We start from the raw sequence: 21,076 nt of genomic DNA on the forward strand, positions 1-21,076 counted from the left end.
GCAGCAGTAGAAAACATTAGTTCTAATGTAATTTATGTGCATCTATAATTCAACCTTGTTGTAACCGGGGGTGGTAATGGGGACAAGCTCCCACTGCCTATTAAATGTGCACCTCCACTAGCCTCTGACAACCAAGTGCAGCTCCTGGCTTTCATGTGTGGCTTAGCTACTAAGCCTGACAGAACCATTTCTACTGACAGGAGATTTTAAAAAATTCTACTGACAGGAGAAGGACAAAGGCAGGTTACTGGTGCCTTAAAACTAGTCGCTTCGGGCAGATGGGGCTCATCAGCCATGGTTGGCAACTCATCTAGGAGAAGGAAAACTCTGATCTCAAACCTCCACAGCCTTGTGGCTATACACACTCATGGGGAAAGCTTCAGAAATAGTAAACCCAGAGGGAAAAATCTGAAGCTGAAGTCCCTAAGACAGTCTTACATTGGGTGCAATGCTGACTGGCAACTCCTGCAACGCTTCTAGTACCAAATTGTATCGGTCTGTGCTGTTCCTTTGGGTTTCTCAGATGCATAGAGAGAGGGAGTTTGCTACATGGGCAACAGCTTGCTCTTCATATCATACTGCCGAGCCTTGCATATCTGGACAGCTAGATATCCATGGTCAACTCTGACCGATGGAGGCCTCATAATGCAATCATGCTCATCCTCATGAGCTTGGTGTATCTTAACATTGAAACTAGCTTTTAAAAACAAATTTCTTCCAACTCTAAGGAGACAGTAACTGAAAGAATTACCTTTGAAGTTTGCATTGAACATTATTAAGCAAAGTCTTACCTTTTGCCTGTAAATTCACCATGCCCCTTTTTATTAAATGTAAATTTGGAATCCCTGTAGCCCCATCCATTCCATTTCAGAATCTCCTGCCTTAAAATAAAGAGATTATTTCAATACAAATACATACATACAAAGTGCACGTTCAAAACTAATAAAATACTTTTTCTAAAACATCAATCCATTCGGTGTCAGAAGCACACAATTATACCGCACAAAAGTAGACTTGTCAATGCATCGAGTCATTCTCCTCACATTGTCTGTAACTGCCCACAGATTGTACCACTCACATGTTAAGGGCAACTTACACTGACCCTCACCTTAATGTTTATCCCTATGATACGCATCTATCAGTTTATGAGCTACAGAGGGCAGGAAACATCCACACTGAATTCTGTAAAATCCAGTCTTTACTTCAGTGTGCTTGGAACTTTGGTGGTGCTGGACAAGCAAATGCTCTTTCTTTAATACGCCAATGTGCTTAATTCCCTTTAAAGGTATTGCACAGTAACATTTCAGTGAACGTGGTAAGATTTACTCACTGCAGCCCCCAGAAAATGAAGGGGGAAGTGCAGCAAACATCAGCTGATGAGCCAGGTGCCAAAGCATTGACATTTCCAAAAGGTAAGATAGCATACTTTTACGTAATACCCAAGACCAAACTGTATAGAAAGTCACAGTTACTATGAACAACACACAAAATGCTGGAGGCACTCAGGTCAAGCAGCATCTATGGAGAGGAATAAATAGTCAATGATTTGGGCTGAGACTCTTCAGCAGGACTTTCAAGTGTCTTGGCTGGAAATGTCAACTATCTATTCCACTCCGTAGATACTGATGCGCTCCTCGGCATTTTGTGTGTTGCTCTGGATTCTGCATCTGCAGAATCTCATGTTTATAGTTACTATGAATACGGTTCCATGGATAATCTGCACAAAGACAGAGCCAACTAAGGCTCAGGTAGAAATCTGAGCTCAGCTGGCTATCCTGACACCCCCGGTACAGTACTGAAGAAATGCAACTTTGTCAGAGATAGTATTTCAAAACTAAGACTGCTGTTCTCTCAGGCAGATGTAAATGATCCAGCTTTATTATTTGAGTCAAAGACTATACTGTTCCACTATATCCAGAACAGAGTATTTGGTTACTGCTGAATGAGAAGGCTGTGTACAAACTTGCCACCATATTGCTTATATTACAACTGCAAAATCAGTGGAATATGCTGGAGCCTTCCCCCCTTCCCCAGGAGTTATTTCCCCACCCCTTGAAGAGAAGCTGTCTGACCTGCTTACGATTTTGTGTTTCAATTTCAGATTTCTAACAATTGTAGCTTTCTAATTTACATTTCAATAGTATGCACTTCATTGGTAGTATTTTAGCAAGTCATGCCACACTAAAAATACATCTAAAAAAGACCAAGAGAGGCAGGTTAAAATTTTAGTTTAAGGGTTATGCATCAGTAAACTACAATCCAAAACTATAAGAAACAGAATGTGTACTCTGTGTTTAAAAACTACTCAATGATTAAAAGCACTCCATATTCCTTCAAAATTGTATCATTACCAAAGTGTAAAATTGATCAATTTTATCAACCTGGAGGGGGGACGTCACGTGATGACGTAGGATCGAGACGTGGAAATCCAGCTCTCCCGTAAAAACCAGTAAAATGTTTAAGTTAGTAAATATTTTTTTTTAAGTTACTTATAAACTACTCAGGATTGTCTTAAGATATGACTCCTAAACAGAAGCAGAAGAAAACTACTACTTTGAAGACAACACAAGTTGGAAAAGAATCAAGGACGGCCACCATCAAAGAGCCTCGGGCTCAAGTGCATTTTACCTCCGGCGATACAGAACAGGAAACTGCAGCAACATCAACCGTTTCCAAAAAAGAGCAACAGGAATTGCGCATGCGTGAAAGAAGGGGCATGCGCAAACACGAGCAACCCAAACTACAAATCCCAGCTATGACCGGAACTGAAAATGAAAGTGAATATGAGGTGGAATCAGATTGTCTGGATAAATCAGACGAAGATGAAGAGACAAATAAAGAAGAGCAACAGGAGGTGATATTGGAGACATAAAAAAATCTTTGGTGCAAATAAAGCATGAATTAAAAGCATTAAAAGTAATAAAAAAGATATTAAAAATATGAAGATTATGTTTGATAAAATGATGAAAAGACAGGACAAAATGGACAAGAAAATTAAAAACTTGTAAGTAACAATGGGAGAACCATTGATAGAGTGAATAAAATGGAAGGTAATATCTCTGCCTGGACATCAGAAAGAAAATGGTTGTTGGAAAAAGTGGATGTACTTGAAAATTTTAGCAGACGAAATAATATTAAGATTGTTGGATTTAAAGAAGGTATAGAGGGAGAGGATCCAATAAATTTTTTTCAAAAATGGATTCCGGAAATTTTGGAAATGGAAGAAGGAACCCAGTTAATTGAAATTGAAAGGGCTCACAGAGCCTTAAGATCAAGGCCTCAAGTTGATCAAAACCCATGATCAATCTTGATAAAATGCTTAAGATATCAAGATAAAGAAAAGATCCTGAAGGCAGCTGCCCAACGTGCCAGAAAGAGAAACGGGCCATTGATGATAGAAGGGAAAACAGTTCTTTTCTATCCTGATATAAGTTATGACCTTTTGAAGAGAAAGAAGGAATTTAACCCAGCGAAAAAAGTTTTATGGGAAAAGGGTTATAAATTTATATTGCGCCACCCGGCAATCCTGATAATTTTTTTGGATGACGGAAAAAGAAGATTTTTTTAATGATTATCGGGATGCAGAAGAATTTGCACAAGAACTCCCAAATATTCGCTAATCACAGCCAAAGATTTAAAAGTGAAACAGATTAAAGATGAAGACAGGGACAGTGAATGGAGTTGATGGATGTTTAAGGACAGAAGAATATTTAAATATATCCTTAATTATATGATACAGGGGGAGAAAAGTAAAAATTTGAGATATATTAATCGAGAGTAGTGATATTATTTTTTCTTCTCTTATATATACTTTTTTATGTTACGGAGGAGCTGGGGGGAACTTCGGATTGATTGCTACGGGATTCACGTGTGTAATCATAGCGATTGCCATGACCCGTACAACCGGGGGGGGGGGGGGTAATGTGTTTTTTTTTATTCACAACATTAGTAGGGGGGTATTTTGTTATTTTTTTCTTTATAATCTATTTTTCTTTCTTTGCCTGGACAATCGGGGGGGAGACACATAGCAACACGGAGAATTTTAAAAAGATTCCCCAAGGTATTATGAAAGTTGAAAACTTGGGTATTACTATAGACTGGAGTAACCCTGTTAAAAATAATGACTAATTTACTGAATTTTTAAAGTTTTAATGTTAATGGACTTAATGGACTGGTATTAAGAAAATGAAAATAGATATAGCTTTTTTTACAAGAAACACACTTAACAGAGATAGAACATCAGAAATTAAAGAGAGATTGGGTCGGAAATGTTATTGCAGCTTCATTTAATTCAAAGGTGAGGGGAGTTGCAATTTTGGTTAATAAAACTTTACCAATTAAAATACAAAATGCATTAATTGATTCTGCGGGGAGAATTGTAATTATACATTGTCAAATTTTTTCAGAACTATGGACTCTTATGAATACTTATGCACCAAATGAAAATGATGTAAAATTTATACAAGAGGCCTTTTTGAATTTGGCTGACACACATGACAAAATTTTAATAGGTGGAGATTTTAATTTTTGTCTAGACCCAGGTTTAGATAGATCAACAAAGGTTGTTACAAAAATCAAAAGTAGCAAAATTAACTTTATCATTGATGAAAGATTTAAATTTGATTGATATATGGAGAAGAATTAATCCAAAAGAAAGGCATTACTCATTTTATTCAAATAGACATAAAACTTATTCAAGGATAGATTTTTTTCCTATTATCAATGAATATTCAAGACAGAATGAAAAATATGGAATATAAAACAAGAATATTGCCAGATCATTCCCCCTTGACAATGACAATGATAATGATGGATAAAGAGGAATCGATTTACAGATGGAGATTTAATTCAATATTATTAAAACGTCGAGATTTTTGTGATTTCATGAAAAAGTAGGTTCAGTTTGTTTTAGATACAAATTTACATTCAGTTGATGATAAATTTATAGTATGGGAAGCAATGAAGGCATATCTGAGAGGCCAGATAATAAGTTATACTTCTAAAATTAAGAAGGAATATATGGTAGAAATAGATCAATTGGAAAAAGAGAATACAAAATTAGAAAAAGAATCTCAAAGATATATGACAGAAGAAAAATGAAGACAACTTGTTAACAAGAAGTTACAATATAATACACTTCAGACATACCGAACAGAAAAAGCAATTATGAGAACTAAACAGAGATACTACGAACTAGGTGAAAGATCACACAAAATTCTTGCTTGGCAGTTAAAAACAGATCAGATTTCCAAAACGATAAATGCAATTAGAACAAGTGTAAATAAAATTACTTATAAACCTTTAGAAATTAATGAAACTTAAGAATTTTTGTTCTGGGGGGGACATCACGTGATGACGTAGGATCGAGACGCAGGGACCCAGCTCTCCCGTAAAAAGTTAATAAATTAATGTTTAAATGAAGAAAAGTTAGTCAATACTTTCTAAAAGTTACTTATAAACGATTCCGGACTGTATCAAGCTATGTCTCAAGGAAGGAAGATGAAGAAAACTAATACTGGGAAGACTACGCAAGTTGGAACAAGAACAAGGCCCACGTCTACCGAGGAACCGCGGTCTCAGGTACATTATATCACCGGCGATACGGAACAGGAGACTGTGGCAACACTGGCCACTTCCAAAGGAAAAAACCATCGTGAACTGCGCAAACGCGAAGGATGGAGCATGCGCAAACGGGAGCAACAAGAACTACAAAGCCCAGCTACCACTGCAACTGAAAGTGATAGCGAATCGGAGGGAAAGTCAAATCTCTCGGAAGGATCAGATGAAGAAAGAGGTAAAAGTCCTTCTAGAAATATAGAAAAGACTTTGAGGCAAATAATGCGTAAATTAGACACATTAAAAGTAATTAAAAATAATCAAAGAATACTCGGGAAAAAAATGACCAATATGGAAATTATGCTTGATAAAATGACAAAGAGACAGGAAAAAATGGAAAAAAGAATTACGGACTTGGAAACTACAACGGAAGACATGGTTGAAAGAATGGACAAAATGGAAAAGGAAAATACTGCTTGGACATCAGAAAGAAAACAATTTATGGAAAAAATTGATAAGCTTGAAAATCTCAGTAGACGAAATAATATTAAAATTGTTGGACTTAAAGAAGATATAGAAGAAGATCCAATAAATTTTTTTCAAAAATGGATTCCTGAAAAATTGGAAATGGAAAGAGAAACTCCAATTGAGATTGAAAGGGTGCATAGATCTTTAAGGTCAAGACCTCGAGCTGATCAAAACCCACGATACCAAGACAAAGAAAAGATCCTGAAGGCCGCTGCCCAAAGTGCCAAAAATAGAAACGGGCCACTGATGATAGCAGGGAAACCAATTATTTTTTATCCTGATATAAGTTACAACCTGTTGAAGAGAAAGAAGGAATTTAACCCAGCGAAAAAAGCCTTATGGGAAAAGGGTTATAAATTTACAATGCGTCATCCAGCAACACTGATAATTTTTTTTGAGGAGGGAAAGAAATTTTTTTCCGATTATTGAAAAGCGGAGTTTGTACAAGAACTTCCATCTATTCGCTAATTACACATAAGGCTTCCAAACGTAATGGATTAAAGATGAAGATAGACCCAAGGAACAGAAGTGATGGATATTATAGAAGAGAAAAGCAAAATTTTAGAAATACTAAATGAGAATAGTATTTTTTTTCTCTTCTTATACATATACTTTTTTATGTTGCGGGGGGGGCTGGGAGGCTGTGGATCGGTTACTGCGGGATTCACGTGTGTAATCATGGCGGTTGCCATGACCCGTACAGCAGAGGGGGGTAATGTTGTGTCTTTTTTCCACAACATTAGTAGGGGGGTATTTTTTTTTTCCTTTATATTTTAATTTTTTTCTATCTTTTTGCCTGGATGATTGGTGGGGACACACATAGCAACATGGAGATTTTTATAAAGATTTCCCAGGATACCACGAAAGTGGAAAGATTAGGTATTATTATAGATTGGAGTAATATAATAAAAAAATAATGACTAATCTACTAAATTTTTTAAGTTTTAATGTTAATGGGCTTAATGGGCCAGTAAAAAGAAAAAGAATTTTAACATATATTTAAAAAATGAGAACTCCGTGGAGCATGTGGGGATCTTCCAACATCCAGGCATTCCCTTTTTTTTTCTTTCTTATTTTTTTAATAGGAATGTTAGGGGGGAGGGGTTAAGGGGAGGGGGGCTGGGTAACACTTTTTTTTCATGCACATTTATTCTGTAACTATTTGAAAACAATAAAAAAAGTTTTTTTTAAAAAAAAGAATTTTTGTTCTGAATTGTATCAATCAGAATCACAAAATGATAATGTCGAGATAGAAAGGTTTTTATCATAAATAACTCTTCCAAAATTGAATTCGAAAGAACAGAAGGGATTAGATATGCCTTTTACATTAAAAGAGGTCGAAGAAGCTTTAGGATCACTTCAGAGTAATAAATCCCCAGGAGAAGATGGTTTTCCGCCCGAATTTTATAAAAAGTTTAAAGATTTACTAATTCCTCCTTTTATGGAGTTAATATACCAAGCAGAAAGAACGCATAAACTTCCAGAATCTTTTTCGACAGCTATTTTAATAGTATTGCCAAAAAAAGATAGGGATCTTTTATAGCCAACATCATACAGACCTATTCCTTTGTTGAATACTGACTATAAAATAATAGCAAAAAATTTATCTAATAGATTATCCAAATACTTACCAAAATTAATACACATGGATCAAACAGGATTTATCAAAAATAGACAATCTGCAGATAATGTAACTCGGTTACTTAGCATACTTCATTTGGCACAAAAGTGGGAGGAAATCAGTGTGGCAGTTGCCTTAGATGAAGAAAAAGCATTTGATAGATTGGAATGGGATTTTTTATTTAAGGTATTAGAAAAATATGGATTAGGAGTATCTTTTATAAAATGGATTAAAACCTTAAATACTAATCCCAAAGCTAAAGTAGTGACAAATGGTCAAATTTCAACATCATTTCAGTTAACAAGGTCAACTAGACAAGGTTGTCCATTATCACCTGCTTTATTTGTATTGGCGATAGAACCATTAGCTGAATTAATTAGAACGGACCCAGATATTATGGGTTTCAGAGTTAACCAGGAGGAATATAAGATTAATTTATTTGCTGATGATGTTTTGCTTTATTTAACAAACCCATTGTATTCGCTGCGTAAATTATCTTCTAGATTGGAAGAATATGGGAAAATATCAGGCTATAAAATAAATTGGGATAAAAGTGAAATTCTACCCCTTACTAAAGGAGATTATAGTCAATGTCGACTAATAACTCAATTTAGATGGCCGATAAATGGTATAAAATATTTAGGTATAAGAGTTGATAATGATATAAAGAATTTATATAAATTAAATTATTTACCATTATTGAAAAAAATTCAAGAAGATCTTGATAAATGGATTACATTACCAATAACATTAGTAGACAGAGTAAATGCTGTAAAAATGAATATATTCCCTAGATTACAATATTTATTCCAAACACTACCAATACAATTACCGCAGAAGTTTTTTCAAGAGTTAAATAAATGTGTGAGGAAGTTCCTTCTGAAAGGCAAGATGTCAAGAATATCGTTGGAAAAATTGACATGGAAATTTGACCAAGGAGGGTTACAACTTCCAAACTTTAAAAATTATTATAAAGCAAATCAACTTAGATTTATTGCATCTTTGTTTGATGAAGATAAACCAGCATGGATTAGAATAGAACTAGATAAAATAGGAGAAAATATACTAGAAGATTTTATATATAAGTGGGAATCTAAATGGATACGGGAAAAGAAAAAATCTCCTATATTAAAACATTTGATTGATTTATGGGATAAGATAAATGTTGATGATGAGATAAAGAAATCTTTATTAGCAAAGAGACCTTTAATTCAAAATAAACATTCCTTTTACAATGGATAACCAACTTTTATACAATTGGTTTCAAAAAGGGATTAGATATATAGGAGATTGTTTTGAAGGAGGTATATTAATGTCATTTGATCAATTAAAGAATAAATACAAAATATCAAACAACACTCTTTTGTGTTATTTCCAATTAAGGGCTTATTTAAGAGATAAATTGGGTCAAACAATGTTATTGCCGAAACCTAATGAAATAGAAACTTTAATTCAAAAAGGAAAAATTTTAAAATGTATTTCTTGAATGTATAGTTTGATTCAAAAACAGGCGAATAAACAAGGAATTCATAAGTCAAGACAAAAATGGAAAACTGATTTGAATATTAAAATTGAAGAAACAAGTTGGTCAAGAATATGTCTTGACAGTATGACAAATACAACAAATGTCCGGTTAAGATTAGTGCAATATAATTTTTTACATCAATTATATATTACACCACAAAAAATAAATTAATTAAACCCAAACTTATCTGATCAATGTTTCCAATGTAATCAAAAAATTGGTACTTTTTTATACTCTACTTGGTCTTGTTTTAAAATTCAACCTTTTTGGACAAATTTAAGAGTTTTATTGGAACAAATTATTGGAACACAACTTCCACATAATCCAACATTATTTTTACTAGGCGATATTGAAGGGATAAAACCGAAATCCAAACTGAATAAATATCAGAAAGAATTCATAAAAACTGCATTGGCAGTAGCCAAAAAGGCTATTGCAGTTACTTGGAAATCGGATTCATACTTAAGTATAGATCGTTGGAAGAATGAAATTTTCAGCTGCATTCCACTTGAAAAAATTACTTATAATTTAAGAAATAAATATGAAATATTTCTGAAAATTTGGCGCCCTTATTTACAAAAGATAGGATTAAATATATAGGTGCTCCGAAGATAAAATTATTGGTTATTTGGGGAAAGAAATAAATATATATACTAAAGCTATTACGAACTCTGTGGAGCATGTGGGGATCTTCCGATATCCAGGCATTCTTTCTTTCTTTCTTTTTTCTTCTCTCTTTTTTTTCTCCTTCCACAGAGATATGTTAGGGGAGAGGGGTTAAGGGGAGGGGGGGAAGGGTTGATAATTTTTTTTCCTTTTGTAACTATTTGAAAATTCAATAAAAAAATTTATTTAAAAAATTATTTTATCAACCTGATGCTAAAATACAAAATGCTGATTCAACAATGCCAGTTAAAATGGCTCAAAATGTAGAACAAGTCATTTCCTACCAAAGGGACTAATTGAAATGTGCAATTAACTTTAAGGGTTCTTGATTTTGTCCGATGTATCAAATTAAATTGCAAATTTACATCTTCATTGGTGATGGCTCTTGATGATGCAGTGAGAAAACAACAGCAACAGGGAAGAAAAACTGCACAAGAGCAAAAGCTAATTTTGTTCCAGTGGACAACACACTCCAGATATAAAACATTTTAGAATTAACAAATGACCAGGAAAGGCAATGTGTGACTGTAAATGAAGCAGTTACAGGGATCTCTGGAGAACCTCTGGTCCTGCAACTGACACACTGGAGGTTCTTGAAACCCTTAGAGCAAGTGAGAGAACTTCAAAATGGATCAGCAATTATCCATAGCACAGGAAATGAGTCAAGTATTGCTGAGGATACCACCCATTCTTCCCCTCTGAGTTAAAAGAAACATGACTGTAGTTGGGGACATACTGTATCGTTAAGAGGACAGACATTCTATTCCGTGATCACAAGCATGACAATTGAAGACATTGTTGCCTACCCAGACATCTTCTCCAGGCTGCAGAGGAATGTGGGTGGGAAGGAGAGGATCTAGTTGTCATGGTCCATATAGGTACCAATGATGTAGTTTCTATTAAGCAAGTTTGAGTATGTATGGACTAAATTGAAAAGTACTGGAGATAAAGAAAAGGTTGTGCATTCTGATAGTCTACACCTAAACCATGCAAGGATTAAAGGCCTAAAAAGTCAAATAACTAGGAAGATGGATAGGGCTTTAAATAAGCAAGGCCCTAATGGGGAGAAGTCTAGAATACTAAAAAGCCAAGGAAGTAGCTTTTCTTGTGAAAGGATAACCAAATTGTGTCAGGAAGTGACAGGTTATAAAATGTGTACTGAAAGGCAGAGCAAAACCAAAGTGTATTCAGTCAGCATGAGGAATATAATGGGAAAGACTAGACTAGTCTGTGAATAACTAAATTTAGTCGACTATGCCCATACAATTGCAAAGAATGCAGCAAAGTTGATTGGTGAATGACAGGTACAGACAACAGCATGAGATTGCACATAGTTCTGCTATAACGCAAATAGTTGTGCTCCTAAGGAACTTAATATTATAGTAAATGATGTATTATAAAAATTGTGTCAATGGGAAGACGGTTAGAGGCGAAGCGTGTTTTATACTGACAATAACAAAATTATTTTTCCTGGAGGATTATTTAACAAAGTATTTTAATAGCTGTTTAGTTTGCTATTATATAAGCTAAAATTATTAAAGACTGTATGTTATACCATCATTATGGATGTCACGGACAATCAATGTCTATTGACCATGATGGTTTTTTGGCAAATTTATCTACAGAAGCAGTTTGCCGTTGCCTTCTTCTGAGCAGTGTCTTTAAAAAGCAGGTGACCCCTGCCACTATCAATACTCTTCAGTGTTTGTTTGCCTGGCATCAGTGTTTACATAACCAGGACTTGTGATATGCACCAGCTACTCATACAACCCATGAGCTCCCATGAACTCATGTGACCCTGATCGGGGGGCTAAGTAGGTGCTATATCTTGCCCAAGGGTGGCAGGCTAACAGAGGGAAGGAGCCCCTTGCACTCCTTTGGGTGAGCCATTATCTCCACCCCACCACCCATGTATGTTACAATGTTTAGCATTGTTGCACAAATATCAACAGAAGCAATTACTGTACCTGTCAATTTCCAATGGCCTCCTGCAGCGAAACAGCCTGTGTCTGATTACTGTAGGAATATTGCAGGCAAACTGGCCTGACCCCCACCCCACCCCTACTTTCCACAGCTTTCTTTCTGCTTGTCAGTTTCCAAAGTAACTTTTAAGTGGTTCCTTAGTTCCCGATTTAAGTTGCATAACTAATTTGGCCCTTGTAATACAAACAGAGATCCTCAATTCATTATCACAAATTATATCCAATTTGCGTAATGGAACATTGCATTATAACAGAACTACCTGTACATGATACAGCAATGCCAACAGAAATTTTGCTCAAAATGCACTGGGTTGGACATTAAATGCTTCTGGAAACAGAGTTTGGAAGTATAGGAAAGAAAAGAAGGGGGGAGCAGTATTGAGAATAATAGCTCTAGAGCAGTCCATTGCTGTATGCTACAGGTCAAAGAATGGGAGAAATGGAGAAGCAAACATGTAGGGAAATTACAGAAGTGAAAACACATAGGACAGTCTTAATGGGGGACTTCAATGATCCCATATAAACTAGATCTGTAACAGAGATCCTGAATTAATTATCACAAATTATATCCAATAATTTGCAGAAAAAGGAAAGAGGAGGCTCAAGTGCACCAAATGTTGATTGGGAAACATTTAAATCACAAGATTTAGGTTAGCAATAGAAAAGGAGAAAGAGTAATCCAATGTGAAAACAATTCATTGAGGAAAGAATACCAACTGGATCAGTGGATCTGCTCCAAGTAAACTCTAACCAAATGTTGACAGGTAAAACTTTAACAGAACAATGGCCTACCATTAAAAAAGAGATTTAGAAGCAGTTGATGTATATTCCCAATAGGACAAAAAGAAATCCAGATGATAAAATTGACTAAAAAAAAATCTAAAAATTTCCACATAAGAGTTAGGTTATAAATATCACCAAGAACCAAAGCAGTTAAAATGAGAAGCACTGAAAGCATAGAGTACATCAGTAAAGAATCACTGCCAACATAAATGGAAATCCAAAAGAATTCTACAGGAATATAAGTGCAAAACACAGAACAGTAGAGTCTGCTAAGAACAAAAATGAGGATATGCACATGGATGCTCAAGGTATCTTTAAGGTACTAAATGAGTACCTTGTATTGGCTTTCACCAGTCTGGTGACTTCTCTCCAAGTATTATGAAGGAGGAGATAGTTATGTTAGAATAAAAACATGACAGGTCAAATGAATTAAAAAAGTTAGCTGAACATAATAAATTTCCAGGATGGGATGGGACACGTCCTAGGATTTTGAAGGAAATGTAGAGGAACCATAATCTTCCAATGCTCTTTGGGTACAGAGCTGATGGCAGAGGATTAAAAAGTAAAATGTGTGCAATGACTCCCATTCACTCCATAATGTACTGGTTAGGCACAGGAGTACATTCAGCCAGAGACTCATTCCACTGAGATGTAACACTGAGCGTCATAGGAAGTCATTCCTACCTGTGGCCATCAAACTTTACAACTCCTCCCTCGGAGTGTCAGACACCTTGTGCCAATAGGCTGGTCCTGGACTTATTTCCACTTGGCATGATTAACTTATTTAATTATTTATGGTTTTATATTGCTATATTTCTTCACTATTCTTGGTTGGTGCAGCTGTAACAAAACCCAATTTCCCTCGGGATCAATAAAGTATGTCTGTCTGTCTGTATTATCCCCTTGTTCAAAAATGGGAGCAAAGATAAGACCATCAACTACAAACAAGTCAGTTTAACCTCAATGGGAAAAAACACTGACCTGGAGGAAATTAATTAAAACAAAGCAGCATGGGTTTCTTAAAGGCAAATTGCACTTAACTAATTTGATAAATTTTATGACAAGGTTGAAGATAGCTTGCATTATCCTGCACAATTCGAAGCGGTGTGCCTGGACTACAAAGTGTCACGTAATAAGTGTGACAGCAAGTTGAGGTACTTCACAAAAGTGGCATTGGGTAGTAGGCATACGAGGTTGACTACATAACAAATAAAGATTTATGATGAATAGCTGTTTTGCACAATGGAGGGACGTGAATAAAGGCATTCCCTCAGGATCAGTGTAAAGGCCACTTTTTAAAATTAATGTTAAGGATCTAAACTTGTGGGTGCAATCCACAATCACAATATCTCACTTTGTAAATGACAAAAATACTTAGAGGAACAAACAGGATTCAAGAGTAAGTAGTCTAAGATCACAATAAAGAAACATCAGTGAATGTCATTAAAAGATAATAGTACTGCTTCATTTCTAGAGGGGTAGAACAGGCCAAATTTTGATAAATTCGCAGAGCCTCAGTGAGACCACACACAAAGTAATAAGCACCATTCTGGGCCACATACATAAAAAGGTTATAGAGAAAGTAGAAAATGCTCTAAGAAGATTTACAATAACAGTAACAGGAATTACAAATGTCAGGAAAGGCTATACAGGCTAGGGCACTATCCTACAAAGCAGAGAAGAGCAATCTCAAAAATATAAGGTAATGAAATGATTTGATACAACTCACTAAAAATATGGCTATTTGAAGAGAGTCCAAGGCTACAGGTAATAAGTGCAACAGATAAACTAATAAATCAGAGAATACAGCAGAAGCTGTTCAAAGAGAGTGCCATGATCACAGAATGTTCTACCAGAAGTTCAGCCAAAAAATAGAATGTACTTGAGGTTAAGCGTACTGAAAAGTGAAACATAAAATAGTGGCATAGGCTCCCTATCAATATAGGCTCAATATGTGCATCTTCAACTATATATTTTTAATGTGCAAAACAATGTAGATACTCTTCAATAGCTACCCTTCAAAAGCATTAGTTCTACATGATTCGCAACACAAAATCCAACTTCAATGGCAAATTTCTGCATATCCAATATACAGTTGTTCAGTATTTATTTGAAATAAGATAGAACAATTTGGTTACAATCTCACAAACACATCAGAAGACAGTGGTGTAACTAGAAGACCTACTGCCTTACAACTCCAGCAATCAGGCTTTGATCCTGACATCTAGCAGTCTGTAGTGTTTGCATGTTCTCTATTAACTGCATGGGTTTCCTGCAGATGCTCTGGTTTTATTCCACATCCCAGGTTGATAAATTAAATTGCCATTGGAAATTGTCCCTGATGCCCAGGCAAGCAGTAGACTCTGAATTAACTGATGGGCATGTGGGGAGAATAAAATGGGTTCAGTGTATGATGTGTAAATAGCTGTTGATAGTTCATATGGACTCGGGCTGAGGGGACCATTTCCTCGATGTATGACTCTAGAACACAGCATTGAGACTTTAAAGCTTCACCTGAAATGGGTTTTTTTTTAAAAGATAGAAATACATGTGTTTAGACACCAAGACATGTACAATACCTGTACATGTACAACACCTGCTGAACCGTGTCTATGCCCACCTGGACAAGCCAGCGAGCACTGTGAGGGTCATGTTTTTTGACTTCTCCAGTGCATTCAAAACCATCCGCCCTGCTCTGCTGGGTGAGAAGCTGACAGTGATACAGGTGGATGCTTCCCAGGTGTCATGGATTATTGATTACCTGACTGGCAGACCACAGTACATGCGCTTGCAACACTGTGTGTCAGACAGTGGTCAGCAGCACTGGGGCTCCACAGGGGACTGTCCTGTCTCCCTTTCTCTTCACCATCTGCACCTCAGACTTCAACTACTGCACAGAGTCTTGCCATCTTCAGAAGTTTTCTGATGACTCTGCCATAGATGGATGCATCAGCAAGGGAGATGAGGCTGAGTACAGGGTTACGGTGGGAAACTTTGTCACATGGTGTGAGCAGAATTATCTGCAGCTTAATGCGAAAAAGACTAAGGAACTGATGGTGGACCTGAGGAGGGCTAAGGCACCGGTGACCCCTGTTTCCATCCAAGGGGTTAGTGTGGACATGGTGAAGGATTACAAATACCTGGGGATACGAATTGACAATAAACTGGTCTGGTCAAAGAACACTGAGGCTGTCTACAAGAAGGGTCAGAGCCATCTCTACTTCCTGAGGAGACTGAGGTCCTTTAACATCTGCCGGACGATGCTGAGGATGTTCTACGAGTCTGTGGTGGCCAGTGCTATCATGTTTGCTGTTGTGTGCTGGGGCAGCAGGCTGAGGGTAGCAGACACCAACAGAATCAACAAACTCATTCGTAAGGCCAGTGATGTTGTGGGGGTGGAACTGGACTCTCTGACGGTGGTGTCTGAAAAGAGGATGCTGTCCAAGTTGCATGCCATCTTGGACAATGTCTCCCATCCACTCCATAATGTACTGGTTAGGCACAGGAGTACCTTCAGCCAGAGACTCATTCCACCGAAATGCAACACTGAGCGTCATAGGAAGTCATTCCTGCCTGTGGCCATCAACCTTTACAACTCCTCCCTCAGAGTGTCAGACACCCTGAGCCAATAGGCTGGTCCTGGACTTATTTCCACTTGGCATAATTTACTTATTATTATTTAATTATTTATGGTTTTATATTGCTATATTTCTACACTATTCTTGGTTGGTGCGACTGTAACAAAACCCAATTTCCCTCGGGATCAATAAAGTATGTTTGTCTGTCAAAATCTCTGGCATAATTACTGTACAGTTAATTTGTGGGAAAAGACTGCCATCTAGTGGTAACTGGATGGCACTGCCATTTAAACTTCAAGGCACAGGTACAAATCTAAATCAAACACATTTTTCTTCAATAATTACACAAGTCTTCATTAATTTTGAACACCAGCAAGTTCACAGTGACAGTGAGGAAATAGTGCAAAACTTCATTCTTCAATGTGAAGTGAATCTGATCTGAAAGCAATAAAGGTGGTCTGAAAGGTGTAATTGGTACTAATACGAAGTACTGGGAGTGAAGTATTTGGAGATTACTTTTTCCTAGTTAGATGTGAAAAGTTATCTAAAAGTTCTTGATCCAGGCATCAGGTACATTAAGGTTGAAAATCGATGCCCTATACTGAGTATCTATCTCCTTTACACTGTTGTTTCTAAACAGAATGGCAATCAATGGTTTTTTTTTAATTAGAATGAGGGAAGAACTAAATGAAAAACAAAATTTATAAATTTGAAAACTAGCTTATACTCATGAAGGAACCATTGTTACAGACTCACTCTCTTTTGGTTCTTTATTTATTTGAAAGCTGATTAAATATAACCAGATTAAAATATGCTATCTGCAGCAGCACACCAGCAACTTACTGTATTTCATCAGAAGTGTGATGACATTTGGCATGTCACCAAAGATTCTGGCAAATTTCTACAGATGTGCCCCAGAGAGCATTCTGACTGATTCCATCAACGTCTGACGTCAATGCATTTGGAAAAGGCTGAAGAGGGTTGTAGAGTTAGTCAGCTCTATTATGGGTACTTTAATGTTGGAAAGGAAAGATATATTCAAAAGACAATGCCTCAAGAAGGCAGCATGCATCATGAAGGACCATCATCATCCAGGATGTGCCCTCTTCTCAATACCATTATCAGAGAGGAAGTACAGACACTTAACAGTAATTTTTTAAAATATATTCCACTTTATTGCTGCCACAAAATAACAAATTTCACAACATATGTCAGTGATACTAAACTTGATTCTGACAGTTTGAGCCACGAGAAAAAATGCGACAAGGAAATTTTAATGTTTTCAAATGTTGCATCCATTGGAAACAAGTTCACATACAGTTTGTGACACAAAACCAGAAGCTGACTACTGCATTGTCCACAACTGCCCAACTTTAGCTTCTGGTCAAATGTCACTTCAGCTCTCCTTCCCATCACGAATCAAACCTGTCTATTCCTGTCCATTAACTCTTCATGTGCTCCATTCCCACTCCTGCTGATCCACCTGGCTTCTCTCCCATTGTCACCTTTCCCATTTCCATCTGGCTAGTATCTATTTATCCAAGTTATTTCTCCCTGGCCCACCTTTCCTCTCACATCTGCCCATTAGCCCACCTTTATCATGTTCTGAGTTTTCTTTCTCTTCTCCTACCCTCACCTGGCTCCATCTGCCCCTTAATTTTTATACCTTATCCATTTCCACCCATTAACTCTGCCTGCTTTTCTGCACCTCACTTTGTTCCACCCATCACCTATCAGCTCTCGTCTCAGGCTTTACACTGGCTATCTTTCCATCACTCAAAATGTCAACTACCTCTCTGCCCACTGAATTCCATCAGCAGATTTTTTTGTAAAAACCTTGAATTACAGAAACACATGGTGCCAAAATTAACACTGAGAGCTGTTGGATAAAGTATCAGTGTTTAGTAGGAATGGTGTTTAGTATGAGTAGTAGTAGGAGTAAGTTATGACAAAAAATCTTAAAAGGATCAAGTCAGATTCAAGGTAGAAAAAAAAACATTTCCACTTTCCTAAAGGTCAGCATCTATTCAATTTTAGTACCTTATATAGTCATTTGATTATGAATATCTGAACAAGTAGTTAAAAGGAGCAACACTTCCTAAGTGCAGCACTTTCAGGATTGCCAACTGAGCCAGTTTTAGGCTACGTCCACAGTACCTCGGATAAATCCGTAACTGAAGCTTTTTCTCTTCGTTTTTACCCTCCGTCCACACTGAAATGGCGTTTTCGTCCCCCGAAACCGGAGCTTTTCAGAAACACACTCCAAAGTGTGTAATTTTGAAAACGCCACTCGAGCAGATCAGTGTGGACGGGGTAACCGGAGAAATCTGAAAACGCTGTCAGACGGCAGTGCACTATTTCATTGTTTTCTTGAACGCAACCTAACAATTTCAGAACAGATGACAACGAGACTAAAGCCAGAAGAGTTAGAAATGTACTCACCAAATACTTTGACCCATAACTTACTGAATAAATAAGTATACTCACTTTGCCCTGTTTTCTGTCCTTGCTCGCATGAAGGTGGTTTACCTATTTATGCAAGTACTTCTCTGACAATAGATGTGTAACAGCCTAATGTAACATTGTATGGAAATACAAGATAACACTGATGCAGACATGTTTTACATATTTAACAAGGTGCTTTACTAATGCAACAGAGTTAGTTCGTTTTTCAATGTTTGTCGTCAACTGGGTCATACTGTCCGTGAACTCCCTGTCGGTTGCCTTCATACGCTCCAGTATTTGTTTCTTTTTTACTTTTACGTCCTCCTGCGCGAGAGCCAGCAGCTGCCCGTTGTTTAAGTTTTTCTAGTCTGTTACTGAACAAACGCACACTTTCACGGTGAGATTCAACACCAAACATGTCACCTGTTTTCGGTAGATGTGTCCTGCACATGCGCAGCAGGAGGAGATTCGCCGAAATCTCCGTTTCAATGTGGACGGAGATATTTTTAAAAACACATAGTGTGGACGCCTATCGTTTTTACGCGAAACCAGCGTTTTCAAAATTATCCGGTCTAGTGTGGATGTAGCCTTAGAAACAAACTAAGAGCTGCCAGAATGGCTTAACACCCTAGTTGTTCTATGATTAGCTAATACAAATTTTAGATTCAGTAACAAAGGAACAAAGCAGTTTAAATACAATCTCATTAGCAGAGTAACCTGATATGCAGCACGACAGAAAATGGGTCTTGAAGATTGCCAAAAAAAATCAATGCTATTTGTAACAGTTTAGTTTTAAATATTAAGCGCAAAGTACAAAGAACTTAATCATTCTCTAAATCTTTGCAATAAAAACCCAATGGCTGAATTTTTATAGCCCAAGCTACTACTTTTCCCTCAGTTAGAAATCTGACAGTGAGCTTGAGCTTGGTTCGCATAGCTACACAATATCAAATTACAGTACAATGATACTCTATGGTGATAATGTGTACTAGAGTCGATGCAATACCTTAAACAATACACATCGTTCTCCTGGGGGTGGCAGCATTGCGCTGTTCACACTGCCTCAGCAAACTTCATCAAAATAAACTCAGCACACTGAATAAAACCAATTGAAATCCTTACCTTCAAAAATATTAGAAATTAACCTTAAAATACTTAAGATATACATAAGATTTTAAGTATTTCCAATGTGAAATTGTTTGAATTTTCAAATTACTTGTGAATTAAAATATTAGCTTGCCTTTCAAAGAAGTTGTGGTTAAGGAATTTCTGAAACATAGCCATTATTTAATAATCTATATTTGTAAGTCAAGTCACTTTTATTGTCATTTCAACCGTAACTGCTGGTACAGTACATAGTAAAAATGTGACGACGTTTTTCAGGACCATGGTGTTACATGACACAGTACAAAAACTAGACTGAACTACGTAATAAAAAACAGAGAAAGCTACACTAGACTACAGACCTACCCAGGACTGCATAAAGTGCACAAAAACAGCGCAGGCATTACAATAAATAATAAACAGGACAATAGGGCAAGGTGTCAGTCCAGGCTTCGGGTATTGAGTCTGATAGCTTGGGGGAAGAAACTGTTAACATAATCTGGTCATGAGAGCCTGAATGCTTCGGAGCCTTTTCCCAGATGGCAGGAGGGAGAAGAGATTGTATGAGGGGTGCGTGGGGTCCTTCATAATGCTGTTTCCTTTGCGGATGCAGCGAGTAGTGTAAATGTCTGTGATGGCGGGAAGAGAGACCCCGATGATCTTTTCATCTGACCTCACTATCCGCTGCAGGGTCTTGTGATCCGGGATGGTGCAATTTCCGAACCAGGCAGTGATGCAGCTGCTCAGGATGCTCTCAGTAGGCTCAGCTTTCCAATCAGTTTCTGAGGGATGATTGTGTTGAATACTGAACTGAAGTCTATGAACAACATTCGAACATACATGTCTTTTTTGTCCAGGTGGGTTAGGGCCAGGTGGAGGGTGGTGGCAATGGCGTCATCTGTTGAGCGGTTGGGATGGTACGCAAACTGCAGGGGGTCCAGTGAGGGGAGCAGCAGGGTCTTGATATGCCTCATGACGAGCCTCTCGAAACACTTCATGATGATGGATGTAAGTGCAACAGGACGGCAGTCATTTAGGCAGGACACTGAAGACTGAAGAAATTAAGCAATTTAATAACCTGCTTAACACTCAGGATGCATTCCCAGTAATGAGAACATTACTGAAATCAGCACTAGGAAGGGTTACTGTGGAGCCAGAGTTCTCCGTGGTAGCAAGCTCAATGATCAACAACTACCATGATCACATCCCTCATTCCATCAGCCAAAAGCAGCCAGTCTTCAGTGCCAGGAGTTATCCTTTCAACTCCAACAAGACTCCCCTTCTTATC

At 37.2% G+C, this 21,076-nt stretch overlaps 1 protein-coding gene across 1 annotated transcript in view; it reads right to left on the minus strand.

Annotated features, from left to right (window-relative positions):
- The window catches only part of agps (alkylglycerone phosphate synthase), a 166,252-nt gene that overhangs the window by 117,496 nt on the left and 27,680 nt on the right, over window positions 1-21,076 (minus strand). The window contains exon 2 of the mRNA XM_073047139.1: window positions 792-881. Within this exon, the coding sequence (XP_072903240.1) occupies window positions 792-881 (90 nt within the window). The remainder of the gene's footprint in view (window positions 1-791; window positions 882-21,076) is intronic.

This window comes from Hemitrygon akajei, chromosome 5 (assembly GCF_048418815.1).
Source record: "Hemitrygon akajei chromosome 5, sHemAka1.3, whole genome shotgun sequence".
In the NCBI taxonomy this organism is placed as follows: Eukaryota; Metazoa; Chordata; class Chondrichthyes; order Myliobatiformes; family Dasyatidae; genus Hemitrygon; species Hemitrygon akajei.